The 19,453-nt window shown below is 44.3% G+C and overlaps 1 protein-coding gene across 1 annotated transcript; it reads left to right on the top strand.

Moving 5' to 3' along the window:
- The first annotated feature begins 13,491 nt into the window (after window positions 1-13,491).
- LOC149287704 (uncharacterized) lies at window positions 13,492-17,899 on the top strand. The gene is made up of 2 exons (XM_089492563.1): window positions 13,492-13,558; window positions 16,529-17,899. The coding sequence occupies exons 1-2, from the start codon at window positions 13,492-13,494 to the stop codon at window positions 17,260-17,262; spliced, it is 801 nt and encodes a 266-aa protein (XP_089348689.1). The 3' UTR covers window positions 17,263-17,899.
- The last annotated feature ends 1,554 nt before the right edge of the window (window positions 17,900-19,453 follow it).

Here is a 19,453-nt window from a genome sequence, read left to right as displayed (position 1 = left end):
GATCTACGCTAGGTTTAACCAACAGGATTCAGGCCTCCTCAGACTTTAAATTCCGATAAATTGCAATAGAATGTAGAAAATATATATACATAATTATGCATTGTATAAAATTCATTGTATGTACTTTAGTTTCAATAAAAAATTATTTTAAAAAAAGACTTTAAATGCAGGAATGTTAATTTTTCCATGCTGCATCATCATCACTGATGAGAATTTGATTTCTCTTTCATGCAGAGGAAGAGGAGGAGGACCACCTTCTTTATGGAAAGATTAAAGAGCAGATCATTAATCAGAGAGTCTGTGAACATCTAGAAAGCAATGCCATAATCACAAAAAGTCAATATCAGTTTCAGAGAAAGAAGTCATGCCTGACAAATCTAATCTCGGTAGATGATCCTGGTAGATGAAGATAATGCTATGGATATAGTATATCTTGATTTCAGTAAGGCCTTGGTAGATGAAGGGAATGCTATGGATATAGTATATCTTGATTTCAGAAAGGTTCCCCATGTCATTCTTGCAAAGAAGCGATTTTGGGCTGCATCAATAGAAGTATAATGTCTAGATCAAGGGAAGTAATAGTGCCACTCTATTCGGCTCTGGTCAGGTCCCACCTGGAACATTTTGTCCGGTTCTGGGCACCACAATTCAAAAAGGATGTTTAGAAACTGGAGTGTGTCTAAAGGAGGGCAACTAAAGTGGTGCAGGATTTGGAAACCATGACCTATGAGGAATGACTTAGGGAGCTGGAGATGTTTAGCCTGGAGAAGATAAAGTTAACAGGTGATATGATAGCTCTGTTTAAATTTTTGAAGGGATGTCATATTGAGGAGGGAGCAAGCTTGTTTTCTGCTGCTCCAGAGAACAGGACCCAGAACAATGGATGCAAGCTACAGGAAAGAAATTCCAGCTCAACATTAGGAGGAACTTCCTGATAGTAAGGGCTGTTCAACAGTGGAACACACTCCTTCCTTGAAGTGCAGTGGAGTCTCCTTCCTTTGAGGTCTTTAAGCAGAGGCTGGGTGGCCATCTGTCAGGGATGCTTTGATTGAGAGTTCCTGCATGGCAAAATGGGGTTGGACTGGATGGCCCTTGAGGTCTCTCTCAACTCTATGATTCTTTGATTCTATTATTTATATTCCAGGTGGAGAAACACTGGCCCCTGGCCTGGATAAGACCTGTATTTTTTCAATGATCTGATCAATGGCCTCCCCTTATCATGCCCCCTTCCCCATTTAGACACTGGTGAAAATAATCATTTCATTTTTGCAAATGAGAAAAATCTCTGAGTTTAACTGCTGTGTTAATAATAATAATAATAATAATAATGTGTATACCACCTTTCCAAAAAGATCAAAGCAGTTTACAAATGTGCAATTACAAGATTTGTGTGTTTGTGTGTGTCAGTCATAGCAGGAGCATGAGGTATGTACCTCCTCCCTCTGTTTGCTAAAGCCACACAGAAATTGAGGCATGTACATTTGTGTACAGTGTTTCTGAAAGGATCTATTGTCAAAATCACAATTTCTTCACTTTTCCTTGTATATTTTTTAAAAAGATGCACACTGCTGAATATGTTGCACTTATACAACAAAAATCTATAAATGTATAGGTTTATGAGTGAAGATTGCATCCTGGATTATGCTCATTTTTGGGAAGTGAAGACCTATGTAAATTCATTTTATAAACCCAGAGGAAAAAATACCTCACAAAGTTCTAGTAAACAACACGTACACACAGTCCCCATAAAAAGGACTCACTGACGCACTGTGTCTTTGGGGTCTGGAATCTCACTTCCACATTCTGGGAAGACAATGCTGCCAGAAGCTGAATTTGGGACTTTATGCCTGCAAAGCATGGGCTCACTGTCTCAGCTGCAGCCCTTCCACACAATCCTGGACTGAAGCATTTAAACAAAGGACCTCTTCCAGCTCCAGGAATAAAGGCCTACCTTCAGTACAAAGACCCTGATTACTGCAGCCCCAGAAAGGGCTCTTCTGCAGTCCTTTAAGGCCGGAGCTTCCCTGGGTCAGAGGCAGTCTCCTCAGCCGTAGAGAAGGGTTGCTCTGAATGCAAATGAGGAGGAGGTCCAAGGGCTGAGGGAGGGAAGGCAATGGGGAAAAGGTCAGTGCCAATGGCCATGGAGGGCAGAAGGTGACAATGCCTAGGAAACTCCTCTGAGTCCCAGCCCTAGGAATGAGTGGCAGGAGTGAGTCCAGGGGGCTGAGGGGGGTCTCCTTTCCCAAAGGGGGGGCAAGGACCGGTGGACCCTCCCCAGCTAGGGTCCAAAGGGAGTGTCTCTTGCTCTACCTCTTTCTCCCAGCCCCCAAAGCCCAGCCTCCGCACTGGCCCTGGGTCCCCTGCCTCCCCTTTCTCGGACCCCTTCCTTCCTTCCTTCCTTCCTTCCTTCCTTCCTTCCTTCCTTCCTTCCTTCCGTCCTTCCTTCCGTCCTTCCTTCCTTCTTTCCTTCCTTCTCCCCAAAATGGAGGGCCAGAGGCAGAAAGGGACACACTGCCTTCCTTTTGGCCCAAGGAGCCTCGCCTCCTTCTCACTCTGGAGCCTCAGGGAGGGAAAGAGGAGCCTCTTGGTTCAACTGAGGAGGCCTCAGAGAAGGTTCCGGAACATTATACCCCATAGTCACAAGCAGCACAAAATGGCTGCCAGAACCCAAAACGGTTGCTTCTGCGTCAGTGCGTGGCAGATGGCAGTTTGAGGCCTTCAGGGAACCCAAAATGGAGGATGAAAGGGCCACAAAGTCAGAAGGGACCCCAAACAGGATTTCTGAACCTAAACAACACAGAAAGGTTTTCCTGATCGCACCCGATGGCTGTGAGAACACAAAAAGTCCCCAAACAGGATTTCTGAACGTTAACAACAGCTAAATATTTTCCTGATGCTATTGAAAGGAGGAACCTGATCCCCTCCTTAATTACAATCAATAGTGAAAGATATTGATATTAATATCAAGAGAGCCCATCATCCACAACCCAGCTCAGGTCTTGACCGCTCAGGGAGGCCAGTCCAGCTGCAGGACTGGGACCACTTTAGCTGCCCTGGCTCAGTGCTAGGGAATTCTGGGAAATGTAGTTTTGTGAAACATTGAGCCTTCTCTTTCAGAGACCTCTGGTGCCACAATAAACTCCATTTCCCAGGATTCCCTAGCACTGGCCCAGGGCAGTTAAAGCACACTCAAACTGGACTATTGCTGCCGTGTGTTTTGGACCTTTCTTGGCCGCAAACTGTCCATAGCCTGCAATGCATCTCCTAATTCTGTTGGCAGTCCCTCCCTCCCAACACTTTCTCATTTCCCCCCAAAACCAGCACAAAGCTGGCAGATGGAAAGAGGTTTTAAAGCAGCATTTAAATCTGCCATATTTGTTTTTAAAAGACTAAATGTTCCAAATGCTATTATCAGTTTTGTAGCTATTATTACAGAAAGACGTAGAGTGCAAACTCCTCAAGTACCTTGATTTTCTGGAGTGAGATGGGCTTTTCCAACTGAGTCACTGTGATGATCTCCGGTGGTCCAAGCAGCCAAACCATGGCCCTGTAATAATAATAATAATAATAATAATAATAATAATACTTTTATACCGCTCTTTCTTCAGCCAAAAGGCTATCAAAGTGGCTTACAAATTGTTAAATTCCTTAAATCACGCTGCCACCTCCCAGTGATTTATTTTTTAATTTTAAAAAATATTTTATTATTAAAACATATATACAAACACACATATATCAATCTTCATATACAAACACACACATACATATATATATACACACACACACATACCTACTTATGCATTTCTATTTTACATATTCATCTTTCATCCTTTATTTATACTAACAAAAATATTCTAAAGAGGGGTCACTTTTCTCTTGCCTCAGCTCTTACTCTAACCTTTATCTCTCCACTTTAATCCTTTCCAAAACACACACACTCTCTCTCTCTCTCTCTCTCCACCTCCCAGTGAAATATAAAAGGATTTCCCTTAACCTACACTGGGACCAGTTAAGGAGACTTATTTCTACTTTTTTACTGATCTTCCCAAGCATCAACCGAGCCAAAACACGTGTAAAAGGAGCTTTGAGTAGTAGATACTCCAAGGAGATGTTTATTATAAATAACAAAATATAACTAAAATATAAGTCATACAAGATATTAAGAGTCTTGCAGGTACAATATTTGTAAGTATATAATATTCAATTCCTACAAGCTATTATAATAATAAATAAACCTAAACATCCAATTCTGAGACTAACTTCCAAGATCCGCTCTTTAACTCTCTCTCTCTCGATCTCCAACCGACACAATTCCCCCAACTGTCTCTTGGTCTCTCAGGCCTTATATCTCCTTCTCACAGAAGCTTCCAGAAGAACCTTTATCTTGCTCTCTGATTGGTCAAGAGAGCCTTCCGTAGCAGTGATGTCATTCTGTATTTGCATAAACCTCCCCTTACTGCCTGAAAAAGACTTCCATTGACTGGAGCCCAGTCATTGCACTTGCCCAAGGCAAGGCTTGCACCTATTTCCCAATGTTGTTCTTGGGGTCTGCCTTCCAGTTGTTTCCAGGTCTTATGGTGACCTTATGGGAGTCTCTGAAGGGGTTTTCTTGGCAGGTCCCTTCAGAGTGGGTTTCCCAGGGCCATCCTCTGAGGCTGAGAGAGTGTGACTTGCCCAAGGCTTCAGTTCTTTTGGAAGCCTTTTTGCTTTATCTTCTAGAAGGTAGCTGAAGTGTGACTTCTTGCATTGAAGAATGAGAGGAACCTTCTGGCATCCAAAAGGCTAACATTCTCTGGAGTTATGTCTGATAATATGAATATATAGGATTGCAATCCCTGTTCATTTATTAAAAGGTTTATAGTGCACCCCATATCATAGAATCTCATAGATATGTCCCTTAATAGCATTTAACCAAATTAAACAGTACTGTATATAAAACAAAAACATGAAACAAGCTGGACAAGAGGCCTCCAGGCTGCACCTGGCCCTTTCGCATTGGGGGGCGGCAGTGGAGCTGCGGCTGCAAGGAGGCCAAGCCTCAGACTCCTCTCCGCCGTCGCCGCCGGCACCTCCTGTGTTGGTGATGGTGGCAGTGGAGAGGAGGCCAAGGAGAATGCCAGAGGCCTCCTCTTTGCCGCCACCTCTGTCTCTGTGCAAGGGCCATGTGGGGCTATTGGAGGCCAAGAGGCCTCCAAGTCACCACCCGGCCCTTCTGCGGTGGCAGCATCGGGGGCATGCAGGCCGAGATGGAGAGGAGGCCTCTGGCGCTGCTCCTCCGCCTCCTCTTCGCTGCCACCGCCACAATCACTGCCACCTCTGTGGAAGGACCAGATGGTGGGCTGGAGGCCCCCACGCGACCTTTCCCCCGACCGTGGCGGCGGGGAGGGAAAAAGTTGGGGAGGGGAGGGGAGGAGAGGGACTTTTGTCCCAAATGTCTGCACGCATGGACTTGAGCATACGCGGATTTTGGTATACGCTCCAGGGGCCCACTGAATTCGCAAGCAAAGGAGAGCCAAGAGAGCCCTGGAGAGCCTTGCCTTGGGTGGCTCTGGATCTCTGATACCGCAACAAACTATAAATCCCAAGATTCCACAGGATGGAGCCAGGAGAGTTAAAGCGGTTTCGATCTGAATTATTTCTTCAGTGCAGATACGGCCTGAGTCAGTTGTAAAAGTGTAGAAGCACCAAAGGCTGATTTTTACCCTTAAAAATGGTTCTACTTTTTAAAAGATAAGCAGTTTGTTTTTCTGTCTAATCCTTATTTTTGTTCTTCTTGTTTTGTTTGTTTGTTTCATTCTTGGTAATATGAGATGGTCTGGTCTGCCTCCTTCCTTCTTGCCTGCAAATCTCTTAATAAGAAAAGGGAGGAGATTTTTAAAATCTCCCAAAGGAGCTCTTTTTGGCATCCTCTTAGAAGCCAAAGCCCAATATTTGTGAAGAATAACAAGGCTTCTATTAAAACCATCCTCCCCATTTCTGTATAAGAAACCCCTCTCTGGAAAGAGACACAAAAGACACACCAAGAAACACACTGACTCCCTTTTGGCCCAAGGAGCCTGGCCTCCTTCTCTCTCTGGAGCCTCAGGAGAGAAAGAGGAGGCTCTATTCAACTGAGGCTTCAGAGGTTCTGGAATATTATTCCCCACAGTCACAAACAGCAGAAAATGGCTGCCGTAACACAAAATGGCTGCCTCTGCCTCAGCACTTGGCACTTGGCAGGTGGAGGCCTTTAGGGAATCCCTAATGCAAGATGAAAGGGCTGCAAAGTCAGAAGGGACCCCAAAGAGGGTGGCCAGAGGCCTGGACTGCAAAGGACCTCCCTTCTTAACCACTTCTGAGCCTAGAATAAGATGGAGGCTTTTAAGTTCTGCAGAATTCTTTTGGTCTAGAGAGGCTGAAGTGGGGAAGGCAAGGGCCGAAAGTCCCAAATGGGGTTAGGACACACTGCTTTAATTAGTGCCAACTGAGTTTGAAGCAAAGTCATTTGTCCTCTATAAAATGGGAAGAGAAGAAAATCTGAGAGCCCTAGAATTGGAAATGATCCCCCAAGGGCCATCCAGTCCAGCCTCCTTCTGCCATGCAGGAATACACAGACTCCTAGACCCCCAAGGGCCATCCAGTCCAGCCTCCTTCTGCCATGCAGGAATACACAGAATCCTAGACCCCCAAGGGCCATCCAGTCCAGCCTCCTTCTGCCATGCAGGAATACACAGAATCCTAGACCCCCAAGGGCCATCCAGTCCAGCCTCCTTCTGCCATGCAGGAATACACAGACTCCTAGACCCCCAAGGGCCATCCAGTCCAGCCTCCTTCTGCCATGCAGGAATACACAGAATCCTAGACCCCAAGGGCCATCCAGTCCAGCCTCCTTCTTCCATGCAGGAATACACAGAATCCCAGACCTAGAAGGGCCATCCAGTCCAGCCTCCTTCTTCCATGCAGGAATACACAGAATCCCAGACCTCCAAGGGCCATCCAGTCCATCCCCCTTCTGCCATGCAGGAATACACAGAATCCTAGAGTTGGAGGGAGATCCTGGCAGGGAGGGCAGTGAAAAGAGATCCTTAGAAGGAGGGAGGATTGAGAGATATAGTTCTGGAAATCACGTTGTTAAAGACTCCTTGGTTTTTTGCCTTTGCCACCCTCTGAAGCTAAGCAAACGAGATCTGAACTCTGGTCTCCAGAGTCTTAGCCCAGCAACAAAAGGCTTCCTCTGAACACTGTATTTCCAGGAAACCAAATCATGTCCTGGGTGACTCTGGAGCCCAGGGTTCGAGTACAGGCTTGGCTGTATAAACCCACTGGATGAACTGGGGCAATAAGCCACACTCTCTCAGCCGTCAGTGGATGGATATGATGGCAAAACCACTCTGAAGAATTCCTGCCAAGGCACACTGCAATAACAGCAACAACAACAACAACATGCTTGTCCTGACCTCAGTGAGTCTTGCTTGTGAATAGACAGGTGCAGTCTTGTTCTGAACGTGTGCATATGTGGATCCGCTGGTACTATTGAATCCTTATATCCACAGATTTATAGCAGGATCAAACCTATCTCCTCACCAAGGACTCTGACTGAGATCAGTGTTTACGTTTAGCCTGTTGGCCTTAAAATGGATCCTAGATCCAAAATAGTCCCTCCAGAAAAGGGTCAGATGTCTCCTGCCCATCCTGTCCTTGGATCAATTCTTAAATTCCAAGATTTAGGCTGGGGAGGAGGTCTGTCCCTGCCCTCTTCTGAGGCTGAGAGAGTGTGACTTCTCCAGGGAAGAAATGAATCCTAACCTTCCTGACAGCTTCAGGGCTTAATGGCTGGGATCAAGGGAGCCGCCATGGGCTTGAGCCTCTGCCCAACCGTTGCCTCCGCCAAGAAGGCAGTGGCTGGTGGCTGGGGCACTGTTGACCTTTCCACCATCAAGTGCTCCATGGCTGCTGCAGTGTGAAAGACTGGCAGCACCCTTGGCTGAGCGATTCCTGTCACTACTGTGCTCTGAGGCTGAGAGAGTGTGACTTGCACAGGGCAAGACTTGCACCTATTTCCCATTATTGTGACTGGTGTGTGTGTGTGCCTTCCAGTTGTTTCCAGGTCTTATGGTGACCTAATGGGAATCTCTGAAGGGGTTTTCTTGGCAGGTTTCTTCAGAGTGGGTTTCCCATGGCCATCCTCTGAGGCTGAGAGAGTGAGAATTGCCCAAGGCTTCAGTTCTTTTGGAAGCCTTTTTGCTTTATCTTCTAGAAGGCAGCTGAAGTGTTGCTTCTTGCTCTGAAGAATGAGAGGAACCTTCTGGCATCCAAAAGGCTAACACTCTCTGGAGTTATGTCTGATAATATGTATATATAGGATTGAACTCTGAAAAGACACACAAAAGTCACACAAAGAAACACACTTCCTTCCTTTTGGCCCAAGGAGCTGGGCCTCCTTCTCACTCTAAAGCCTCAGGGAGAGAAAGAGAAGCCAATGGTCAGTTCAACTGAGGCCTCAGAGAAGGTTCTGGAACATTATTCCCCACAGTCACAAGCAGCACACAAAATGGCTGCCAGAACACAGAATAGACGCCGGAACACAAAATATGAGTCTGGGGCAGGGGGCGGGGTCTTCCAGCTGCTCTGCCCCCATTGGCCAGCCTCAAAAAGAGGCGGAGCTTCTGCTTCTCTATATAGCTCTGCGCGTGGAAGAGAGAGAGTGAGGAGAAAGGAGCAGAGTTTTAGAGGGAGAACAGACAGAGAGGAAGGAGTGGAGTGAGAGCAGAGAGACAAGGCCTGGAACCACTAGGCTTCACTGCTGCACTGAAGTCTGGCTGGGCCTGGCTTGGTTCTACTACTTCTGCTGCTTTCCTTTGGCCACTGCCATGAAGGAGGGGAGGAAGGAGGCCCAGCAGTCCTTCTAGGCAAGGCCCTCTCTCTCTGAAGGTGGGAGAGAGGACTCCCCAAAGGGATTTCAATGCTTTTAATGGTGGCTCTCATGCTGTAGCAATGGTGCTTGTGGTGATGATGATGATATTATCAGGCCTGCGGGGGAGAGGATGGAGCTGCCGCCAGACCTTAATAATCATAAGGCAGAGGCATCCAGTTTGTGTTCCGGCAGCCATTTTGTTTTCAAGCAGCCATTTTGTGTTCCGGTGGCCATTTATTTTTCTGGCAGCCATTTTGTGCTGCTTCTGACTGTTGGGAATAATGTTCCAGAACCTTCTCTGAAGCCTCAGTTGAACAGAGGCCTCTCTTTCTCTCTGAGGCTCCAGAGAGAGAAGGAGGCCAGGCTCCTTGGGCCAAAAGGAAGGAAGTGTGACATTTGTGTCTCTTTTCTGAGAGGGTTTTCTTATTACACAGCTCTGCTCCTTCTGGGGAACATGGGTTTTAAGAGGGATCAGAAATGGGGAGATAGTTTTAATACAAGCCTTATTCTTCTTCTTCACAAACATTGGGCTTTGGCTTCTAAGAGGAGGACTGCCCCCCAAACAAGGCCAAAAGTGGCTCCTTTGGAAGGTTTTAAAAGTCTCCCCAGTTTCCTTATTAAGAGACTTTAAGGGAAGAAGGAAGGAGGCAGACCAGACCATCTCATATTATTACCAAATAAACATAGAAACAAACAATAACAACAAAAATAAGAATTAGACAGAAAAACAAACTGCTTCTTTTTTTTAAATGAAACCCATTATTAGGAAGGTAAAAGCAAGACTTGGGTGCTTCTGCCCTTTTACAACCGACTCAGGCTGTATCTGCACTGCAGAAATAATCCAGTTCAAAACCTCTTTAACTCTCCTGGCTCTGTCCTGTGGAATCCTGGGATTTGTAGTTCGTTGAGGCACCAGAGCTCTCTGGCAGAGAAGGCTAAGTGTCCAAAGGCAAAATCCCAGGATTCCATAGCACTGAGGGTTAAAGACAAACCTATTACATTTACCATCCGCTGCTTCCAAACTACCACACTAACTTTTATTTCTATCTCATTCGTTTTTAATTATCTGTTAATAAGTAAAAAGTAAATATATACTATATTGTTCTACTTATCTTTATCCTTACAAATCATTTATTTTCTCTTTCAGGCCTCATTTAAATTGTAAAACAGTTGATACAAAATCGCTCTCATTAGATTAAACTCAACATCATTGGGCTTTTAACCTCCCAACATACTTCTGTTTTACCGATGTTATATTTCTTTGAATAAATTAAAACACTTCAAATTAAATTAGTCTTGTCTCTAAAGTAACATTTTCCCTCCATGCTTCTGGAGATATTCAGTTATATTATTCCAGTCTCCTTTATATAAATTTAACGCTCCTTTCTAATTCCTCTTGAGAGTTTGTCCATTTCCATCATGTCCAGAAGCTTAACTATCCAATCTTCTTTTGAAGGAATTTCTTTACTTTTCTGTCTCTGAGCAAACACTATTCTTGCAGATGACAACATATAAAATAATAATAAACCATTTCCCCCTATGGATTGTTCTATTATATTAAGCAAAAAAATTCAGGCACGAATTTAAAAGATAGTTACAACTTTCTTAATTTCAAAATAAATCAACTTCCAATATTGTATCGCTTTCCCAAAGTCCACCACAAATGACAGATTGAGCCCTTCTCCTTTTCACAGTTCCAATACAAATTACTGCAATTCTTTTTTTTTTTAGTATAATCTTTATTAGGCATTAAAAACACATAAAGATACACATAACAATATATAAGATGAACAACATATACAGCATTACATCTTAAATAAATGTATTAGTTATAAACTATGCACAATATACAGTATTCTAAACTAAAAATAAAGCAAGATTAAGTAAGACTTCCAAGAGAAAGATGGGACACGATTATGCCAAATTATAGCCCTTAATGCAATCAGATCTAAACGAATAGAATTAATCCATGCACAATTTAAATATAGTAAAAAAAGTCATATATCATATATTATACTTATGTTTTTGCTTCTGTGCCTAATCTCATATCTTTCCCAATAAGATAAATCAAAAATCATAGCTACCATATAAAATTAGGGGATAGGCCTTCCTTCTTAATAAACAACATAAAAGGATGCCTTACTTTCTTTGTTATTTCCCAGTCAAGGTTTTTCATGTAGCAAGTGAGTTTCTCCAATTCCATATAATCCAATAGTTTCATAGTCCAGTCCTTCCACAAGGGCTGCCCTGACCCTTTCCAACAAGAAGCATACACCAATCTGGCCGCTGAAATCATATAAAACAGTAATTTTCCATGCATATTCTCAAGTTTAACATCCATAACCATATTCAACAAAAACATTCTCGGGCCAAACGGGGATTTATAATTAAGAATCATTTGCATCTTCTGATGAATCACTTTCCAGTATTTCTTGGCATGCTGACATTGCCACCACATGTGTACCAGGGATCCTGGGGAGTTACCACACTTCCAGCAGTCCAAATTTTGGTTTTTCTAAATTTTGGAGAGCTTTAAAGGAGTTAGATGCCACCTATTCTGCATCTTGTAATAATTTTCTCTGATTGCTATACAATGTCTTTAAATCAGGAAGTCCCAAGCCCCCGTTTTTACATCATCCTGCATTATCCGAAAGTGGACTCTAGGTTTCTTGCCTCCCCACAAAAACTTGCTAATATCTCGATTCCACGTTACAAATGGTGCTTCATTAGTTAAGATTGGGATAGTTTGAAACAAGAAAATCATTCTAGGTAAAACTAACATTTTAATAGCAGCCACTTTACCCAACCAGGATAAGCCGATTTTATTCCAACGGGATAAATCTGCTTTAATTTTAAGCCAAGTTTTACAGTATTTATTCTTATACAGTTCCAAATTTTTAGTGGAGAGCCAAACCCCCAGGTATTTAACTGTATCAAATTACTGCAATTCTTATACATCTTGCTTATTCTCTCTGGTGTTAAATACCACCAAAAATGTTTTATAATAACTCTCTTTGATGTTTTGGCTGCAAGTATAGGTCAATCTTTGTTTCCAAGTCTACTCCCACTGGTCTAATTCAATTGCAAAACCAAAGATTTGAGACCATCTAACCATATTTTCTTTAATAACTTCCTCTTCTGTACAGATTTTTAAGAATACAATTATAAAGTCTTGCTAACAAGGCATCTTTATTCAACATTATTTCCTGTTCTAGATCAGAGTCTGATTTGCAAATATTGTATTGTTTTTTATCCATTAGGAAGAGCTCTCGTAATTGTCTGTAAAAGAACCATGAAAGATCATATCCCTGATCATTAGGATCTTCTCATGTCTTTATTCTATAACCAGTTCTATCTATTTGCATTAATTCTTTATAGGAGATCCAATTTGCATCTTTTTTTGAATCTCTGGTCTCCTTTCGCAGGAACTTCATTTTGGACCCCTTGGACACAGCTTTGGGGCACCCTTTGCTGGAAGTGACCCAAGTGCAAGACCACCAGGACCCCTGCCCACCTGATGGCCAACACAGAGGCCAAGCGGAGGGAGTTGGGCCCCAAGAGAAAGAGGATGCAGAGATACAAGAACTCTTTGGTGAGTCGAGGTTCTTGACTGTTAGTTTCATCTGTGTCACTGCTGGGCCAGTTCATGAAAGCAAACAGAGAACATACTTTCCCAATTTACCAGAGACAGTCCTTCGGTAAGTCACTATCCTATTAGCTTCATCTGTGTCACTGCTGGGCCAATTTATGAAAGGAAGCAAATCACATACTGTCTGAGTTTGGCAAAGACAGTCCTGGTTAATGCTCTGTCAACCCACTTTTTCAGGGGCTTTTAAAAATGTCCCGATTGCTCTCTCCTCCTCCCACTTTCCCCCTTCTCAGCTTACTTCAGTTTCTGAGTGCCATTGAGTTTGCACCCCATCAACTCAAAAGTGGGGAGAGGAGAGGAAAGAAAGAGGCAGGATATTGCCCTTCCCAGGAGGCTGAAGCAAAAGCAAACTGTTGTGCCCTTCCTAGCTTCTGTGATCTTTCTCATAAACAACTTTGTCCATCTTGACCCACCTTTTGGTGTTGCTTTTCCACATATGTATTGCTTTTCCCGTCTGTGAAATGGGGGATATGGGAGAACATCTCTGGGTCTAAATATGGGGTGGGCCCAGTGGCCCTCAAGCCCACAGTGCTCCCCAGAACAGTTTTTTAAAATTAACTTTTGCCTCTGAAATGTGGCAAGAAATATCTAAATGCACTATAATTCTTTGGTGGCTAAATGTACTGTATGTGTTGGGATAGTGAGTATCCTAATCCATCCTCTATATCCCAACCGTGGCCTAAATTATATTGTTTATTATATTGTATATTATATTGAAAGGATTCGAGACAAACTGGATCTCGAAGGCAGTAGTTTCCCCCCCCTTGCTGACAGAATTTAAAGTTTATTTTCTGGACTGAATTGTGAAGTGATGAAATAATATTTGGGATGAACCATGTGCTTTCCTCCCCTTTTGTTTAGTCACTCTCTGGATGAGGGCTATTTTCTGTTGCAGGTGACCTTTGCAGATGTGGCAGTATATTTCACTGAGGAGGAATGGAAACTGTTGATGAAGAAAGAGAGACTGATGTACAGTTATGTGATGATGGAGAATTATCAGAATGTGGCCTCTGTGGGTAAGGAACCGTAATCCATTCTCCTTTCTATGAAGACTGAGGTCCCTTTTATGCTAAATTATCATTGTGCTATTATTCCCCTAGAATTATAGAATCATAGAGTTGGAATAGACCCCAAGGGCCATTCAGTTCAAGCCTCTTCTGCCATGCAGGAATACACATTCCAAGCCCCATCCAGCCTCTGTTTAAAGACCTCCAAAGAAGAGGACTCCACCAAGCTCTAAGGGAGTATATTGCACTGTTGAAGAGTTCTTACTGTCCCAAAGTCCCTAGTAATGTTTAGGTGGAACCTCTTTCTATGTGGCTTGCATCCACTGTGGTGTCTCCTTTTCTCTGTAGCAGCAGAAAGCAAGCTTGCTCCATCATAAATACGACCCTTTCCAATATTTAAACATGGATATCGTATCCACTCTTAACTTTCTTTTCTCCAGGCTAAACATACCCAGCTCTCTAAGCCATTCCTCTTAGGGCTTCATGGTTTCCAAATCCTTCACCACTTTGGATGCCCTCCTCTGAGCATGTTCAAACTTTTCAACATCCTTTTGAATTGTGGGGCTCAGAACTGGACACAGGATTATTCCAAGGGAGTCCTGACCAAAGCAGAAGAGAGTGGCACTATTACTTCCCTTGATCAAGAAACTATACTCATATTGATGCAGCCTAGAATGACATTGGCCTTTTTAGCTGCCGCATCACACTGTTGGCCCATGTTCAACTTGTGGTCTACTGGGAGTCCTAGATCCCATTCAAGTGTAGTTTAATTGAGATAGCAACATCCTGTAGAATATTTGAATTTGTGGTTTAGTGAGGCACTATGGTCTCCACTTTATAAGGATACTAAATACCGCATCGTAAACTGCCAATTGTCAGAACCAGCTTCTGTAGTTCATCCAGAATGGTCTTGGGGTTTAGGGGGGAGTTGTTAGTAGTTTAAATGTTAGTAGTTTTAAGTCGTTGGTAAGTATAATGGGGCCTAGAACGGCTTGGAGGAAGGGAATCAGTTGCGGAGGCTATTAACTGACTGGTTTGTGAGATTTGGGTGGCAGGCATGCCCCAGGGGGAGAGGGGTATGAGAACGGTGGAAGAAGAAGGCAAGAGGTACACACAGAACTCCAGAGGCATTTCAAATAGGTTTTTGTGGGTTTTTTAGGGGGAAAGTAAAACACACACATACATACATATATGTATTCATATACGTGTTCATGCGCACGCACACACACAAACACACAAACTAGGTAACAAAGGTGGGAGTGGTGAATAGTGTGAGGCTTTGCTAATGGTAATACATCACCTAGATCAGTGATGGTGAACCTTTTAGAGGCCAAGTGCCCAAACTGCAACCCAAAAGCCACTTATTTATTGCAAATTGCCATGTCCCTCTAGATTTCTAGTAACAAACTCTGGCAAAATCTGTGCTGGGGTGATGGCATATGTGCCGGCAGAGAGGGCTCTGAGTGCCACCTCTGGCACGCGTGCCATAGTTTCACCATCAGTGACCTAGATGGATCTCGAATCCAATTGCTATGAGTCCAGAATGGGGAGAGAAGACAGTAACTTCAATGGCAAGTGGGGCTGGCGAGTGTAGAGAGGTGTTTAGCAATGTATATCAACAGAGGGTCTGTATGCAACTGGACTGACGCTAAAGAACAGCCCCTTGGGGCTGATATTTGTACTGAAATTGTTACTTGGGGACAGAAAGCAAGCATTCAAAAAGGTTTAAATTGGTTTAGAAAGTATTTTGTATGGGGAAAACATTGTTGGAAACTGAATTAAATGAAATGGGTGCTTGGTGGAAATACTTCAGCCAAAAAGGATTATCACACAGGCTCTCAGGTCCTTCTTGGCTCTAAATTCTGGTCCCATTCAAAGCCAATGTATAGCACAGTCTGAAGGCGACACTCCCAGAGCTCAATAATAACACAGCAAGAACAGAAGCAAATCTCCAGATATAGGTATTGTCAATGCACTAACCACTTTCCACTCTTAAAAATAACTCACAGACACAGCTGATTTCCTCCAAGCCCTTGGAAGTTCTTTAGCTTGAGTTGCAATAGAAAACAAATATGTACCAGCTCTCCTCTCTGACTTCCATCAACTTCACAATCTCTTGTACACACAACTCCAACCCACATCAATCCGCATGTGAGCTGTATACTGTATTGGTTGGGAGTCATCTCCTGGTGCCTCACAATATGAAGCATCCTCTGCAGTTAGATTGCATCATGCCATGTGCTCTGACTCAACACTCTATGGCCGTCTCACAGGAAATGATGCCACTTTTCAATCAAAGTATTTTTACATATATTTATTGGAATATTTTCAAACTGTCTGACTATCTGCTTCCACTAATTTCCTTATGGCAGTTCACCTACAATCTCTTCTTTGCTAGCTCCTAGGAGTAAGGATACAATCATTATATGGATTTGGGGCATCCAGAACAGGGTTATGCTCGGGTCACTCACACCAACTATGGCGCATTACAGACGGCCTGAAAGCGGTGGTTTGCCAGTGCTACCTGTTGCTGTGTCCAGGAACCGCAGTGGCCAAACTGCGTAGTTTCCAGACACAGCAAAAAAGAAGCTTGAGAATGGCGCTTCTTTTCTGCACCCCAGAAGTGGCGCCGAGAGGCGCTAGTCGCACACTTGCAGAGTCACTTCTGCCGGGCAACATCTGGATGCTATGCGTCCGTGACATCAAAATGGTGGCGCCCGTGTGGAAGGGTGTCAATTTGTACGCTCTCTGCGCATACTAGAGTTCAGGGGTGTCTAGAATAGAAGCCCCTTTCTAACCCTAGTATGCCCCTTCCTAACCCTAGTATGTGCGGAGCTTGTACTTTTGGCGCATGTGTAACGCGCCCAAATTAATTTAATCTCACATAGGGAGGGGTTAACGTGGGGCTAAATCTTGAGGTAACACCTTCTTCTCTTAATGCTGAGATTCAGTCTTGTCTGTCATTGTCATTGTTTACAGATGAACATGTCAGTCATGAGAGAGTCCATAAAAGAAAGAAGTCACATAAATGCCAGCACTGTGGGAAACATTTTGCTTACAAGTCAGTCCTTGTCAAGCATCTGAGAGTCCACACAGGAGAGAAGCCCTACAAATGCCAGCATTGTGGGAAAGGTTTTTCTTTGAAGTCAAACCTAGTGATACATCAGAGAGTCCACACAGGAGAGAAGCCATACAAATGCCAGCATTGTGGGAAATGTTTTTCTTGGAAGTCAGACCTAGAGAAACATCAGAGAGTCCACACAGGAGAGAAGCCATACAAATGCCAACATTGTGGGAAATGTTTTTCTTTGAAGTCAAACCTAGTGATACATCAGAGAGTCCACACAGGAGAGAAGCCATACAAATGCCAGCATTGTGGGAAAGGTTTTTCTTCAAAGTCATACCTAGTGTTACATCAGAGAGTCCACACAGGAGAGAAGCCATACAAATGCCAGCATTGTGGGAAAGGTTTTTCTTCAAAGTCATACCTAGTGTTACATCAGAGAGTCCACACAGGAGAGAAGCCATACAAATGCCAGCATTGTGGGAAAGGTTTTTCTTTGAAGGGAGACTTAGTGAAACATCAGAGAGTCCACACAGGAGAGAAGCCACACAAATGCCAGCATTGTGGACAATGTTTTGCTCAGAAGTCAAACCTAGTAAGACATCAGAAAGGCCACACGGGAAAGAAGCCACAAAAATCCCAGAAATGAACTAACATTATTTTTGTGGAGAAGGAATACAAAGAATATATTTTTCTTCCTTTGGTGATAAGAAAATGCCCTTGTGATTTGTGTGTTAGGTTTGTCTCTCCATATGTCTTTATGTTTTAAAGTTATATTTTCTGAATTTTAGCTATTAATTGTTATTAGAGTAGATCATTGCTTTAGTTTATAAATTTGACTGGGGATTATGGGTTGTGGAATGGCTTAGCTAGATAGAGGGTGGGATTTGTTGCAGCTGGCTAGAATAGTTGTTTGATTTATAGCCTTTGGATTGTGTGGGATGTTGGCTGAAGAAATTTGGGGGGAAGGTATTAACATAAAGGGGACTAGTTTCTGGGAATGACAAAGGTAGCCTTGTTACCTGTGGGCCATTGACTGTGGGAATTGGAGGTGGTGGCTAGGTTTGGAAGAGGGTAGAGTTTTAGGTTTTGGGGTTTTAATGTATTATTTGGCTTGAGGTGGGCAGTTCTGACTTAAATGCTAACTTAAATGCTGGCCTGATTTAAATGGGCCTTTGCGCAGCCCCCGTCACATGCTAGGGGTTGGCCGAGAACGTAGTGTCCATACCGACCTCACTCCTAGCACGTGATGGGGGCGTCAAAATGGCGGCACCCTGTACACACAGGCGCTGCCATTTTGATGCAATGGATGCGTTGCGTATGCACGTCCCGGCCCCTTTGTGACACTGCAAGTGCGCCTTTGGTGCCTTGCGGCGTCACAAAGGCACCACAACAAGAACCTGCTTTTTGTGGGTTCTTTTTGTTTGGCGATGGAGCCACACAGTTTGTTCACTTTGGCTCCCTTGCGGAGCAAACCAGGGTGGCGAGAGACTGCCATTTTTGGTCGGTCTGTATCCCGCCATTGTGTTCTTAATAAAGTTCTTTGTTATTTCAACACAATGGACTCATTGATGCATATAAGTTCTGAATTTGCACATAACTGACCCTTTCTTCTCTTCTCAGTCCTCAGCTCCATTCCCAGCCATATGAGCAGCAGAGGCAAACACACACACACACACACACACACACACACACACACTTGTGTGTATACACACATACACACACACACACACACACACAGAGAGAGAGAGAGAGAGAGAGAGAGAGAGATCTGTATGTACAAAGCAGAGTCTTCACAGCCTTTCCCTCCTGAGTCCAGCTCCGCAGCTTGGGCTCCATTCCGGAAGGAAGGAAGGAAAAAGGAAGGAAGGAAGGGTGTAGTCCTTCCCTTCTTTCAAATGTCGACAATGGAATAAACAGCAGCAGCTAGGGCTTTGCGATCCCTGCGCATGCTCAAGAGGGGCCTTTGGTGGCCAATGTGCATGCTCTGTCTCATCCCCTGAATCTGCCGCCCTCACAGCCTGCTCTGAGGGAGGGAAGTGGGGAGAGCCCTCATTCATTCAGAATGGCTGGAGGATCTTCTGGGGAGGGGTGATGTAAGAAGGACGGAAACCCCGATCTCCTCCCCACAAAGAAAGGCAGGGAGCCTGCCAGGCCTCCTCTCCCTTCCCTGCCCCCTCCTCTGGGGATTCCTTGGGACCCAGGTACTTGGGGGGTTATTTTGAGAAAAGAGGAAAGGGGGGACCCTTGGAGAGAGGCATGGCCATGAAGGGGAGGGGCATTCAAGGGTAGAAAGGATTTTGGGGAGCCCTCTCCCTCCTGGAAAGTGGGGCAGAGGAGAGACCCTCCCTTCTGATGACTCATTTGGTGAAGAGTTTTGTGCCAAATACAAAGCATCAGACAGGATAGGGTTCAAGAGCATTGGAAACAACAGTGTTGTTTTTTTTTTGGGGGGGGGAGACGTTTTCTCTGGGGTCCTGGGGTGAGGAGGCTCTGTCTGGGTGGGGGAAAGAGGCAAAATCTAGGCCAAATCCAAGAGGAGGGAGATGGAGGGACCCCAAAGCCCCGTCTGGGGAGACTGACACTTCCCTGGCAACCTGGGAACTAGGCTTAAAGGCCCACAGGATCCATATTAGGCATCCCCCACAACTACATACCTTTCCCTTCACAACAACCCTGCGGAGGAGGACCAACAGAGAGACCCTCAGCCCCAAAAAGAACACCCTCCTCCCGGTTTTGGGAACATGCTGAAAAGGCTTTGGACCCCCTTGAAAGGATGTAGGTAAAAGGAGTAGAAAGAAGGAATAAAGGAATGAAAACACCAAGGGAAGAGAAGCATA

This window comes from Sceloporus occidentalis, unplaced genomic scaffold, assembly GCF_023333645.1.
Source record: "Sceloporus occidentalis isolate IW3139 unplaced genomic scaffold, rSceOcc1.0.p SCAF_57, whole genome shotgun sequence".
Classification (NCBI taxonomy): domain Eukaryota; kingdom Metazoa; phylum Chordata; class Lepidosauria; order Squamata; family Phrynosomatidae; genus Sceloporus; species Sceloporus occidentalis.
Note: the sequence above shows the minus strand (reverse complement) of the source record. Positions and strands in the feature narration are given on the sequence as shown.

Excerpts from the sequence above, each read along its gene's own strand:
- LOC149287704 (XM_089492563.1), top strand. The coding sequence starts at position 13,492 with ATGAAGAAAGAGAGACTGATGTACAGTTATGTGATGATGGAGAATTAT. Across the intron at positions 13,559-16,528 it reads TCAGAATGTGGCCTCTGTGG|ATGAACATGTCAGTCATGAG; the intron begins GTAAGGAACCGT and ends CATTGTTTACAG.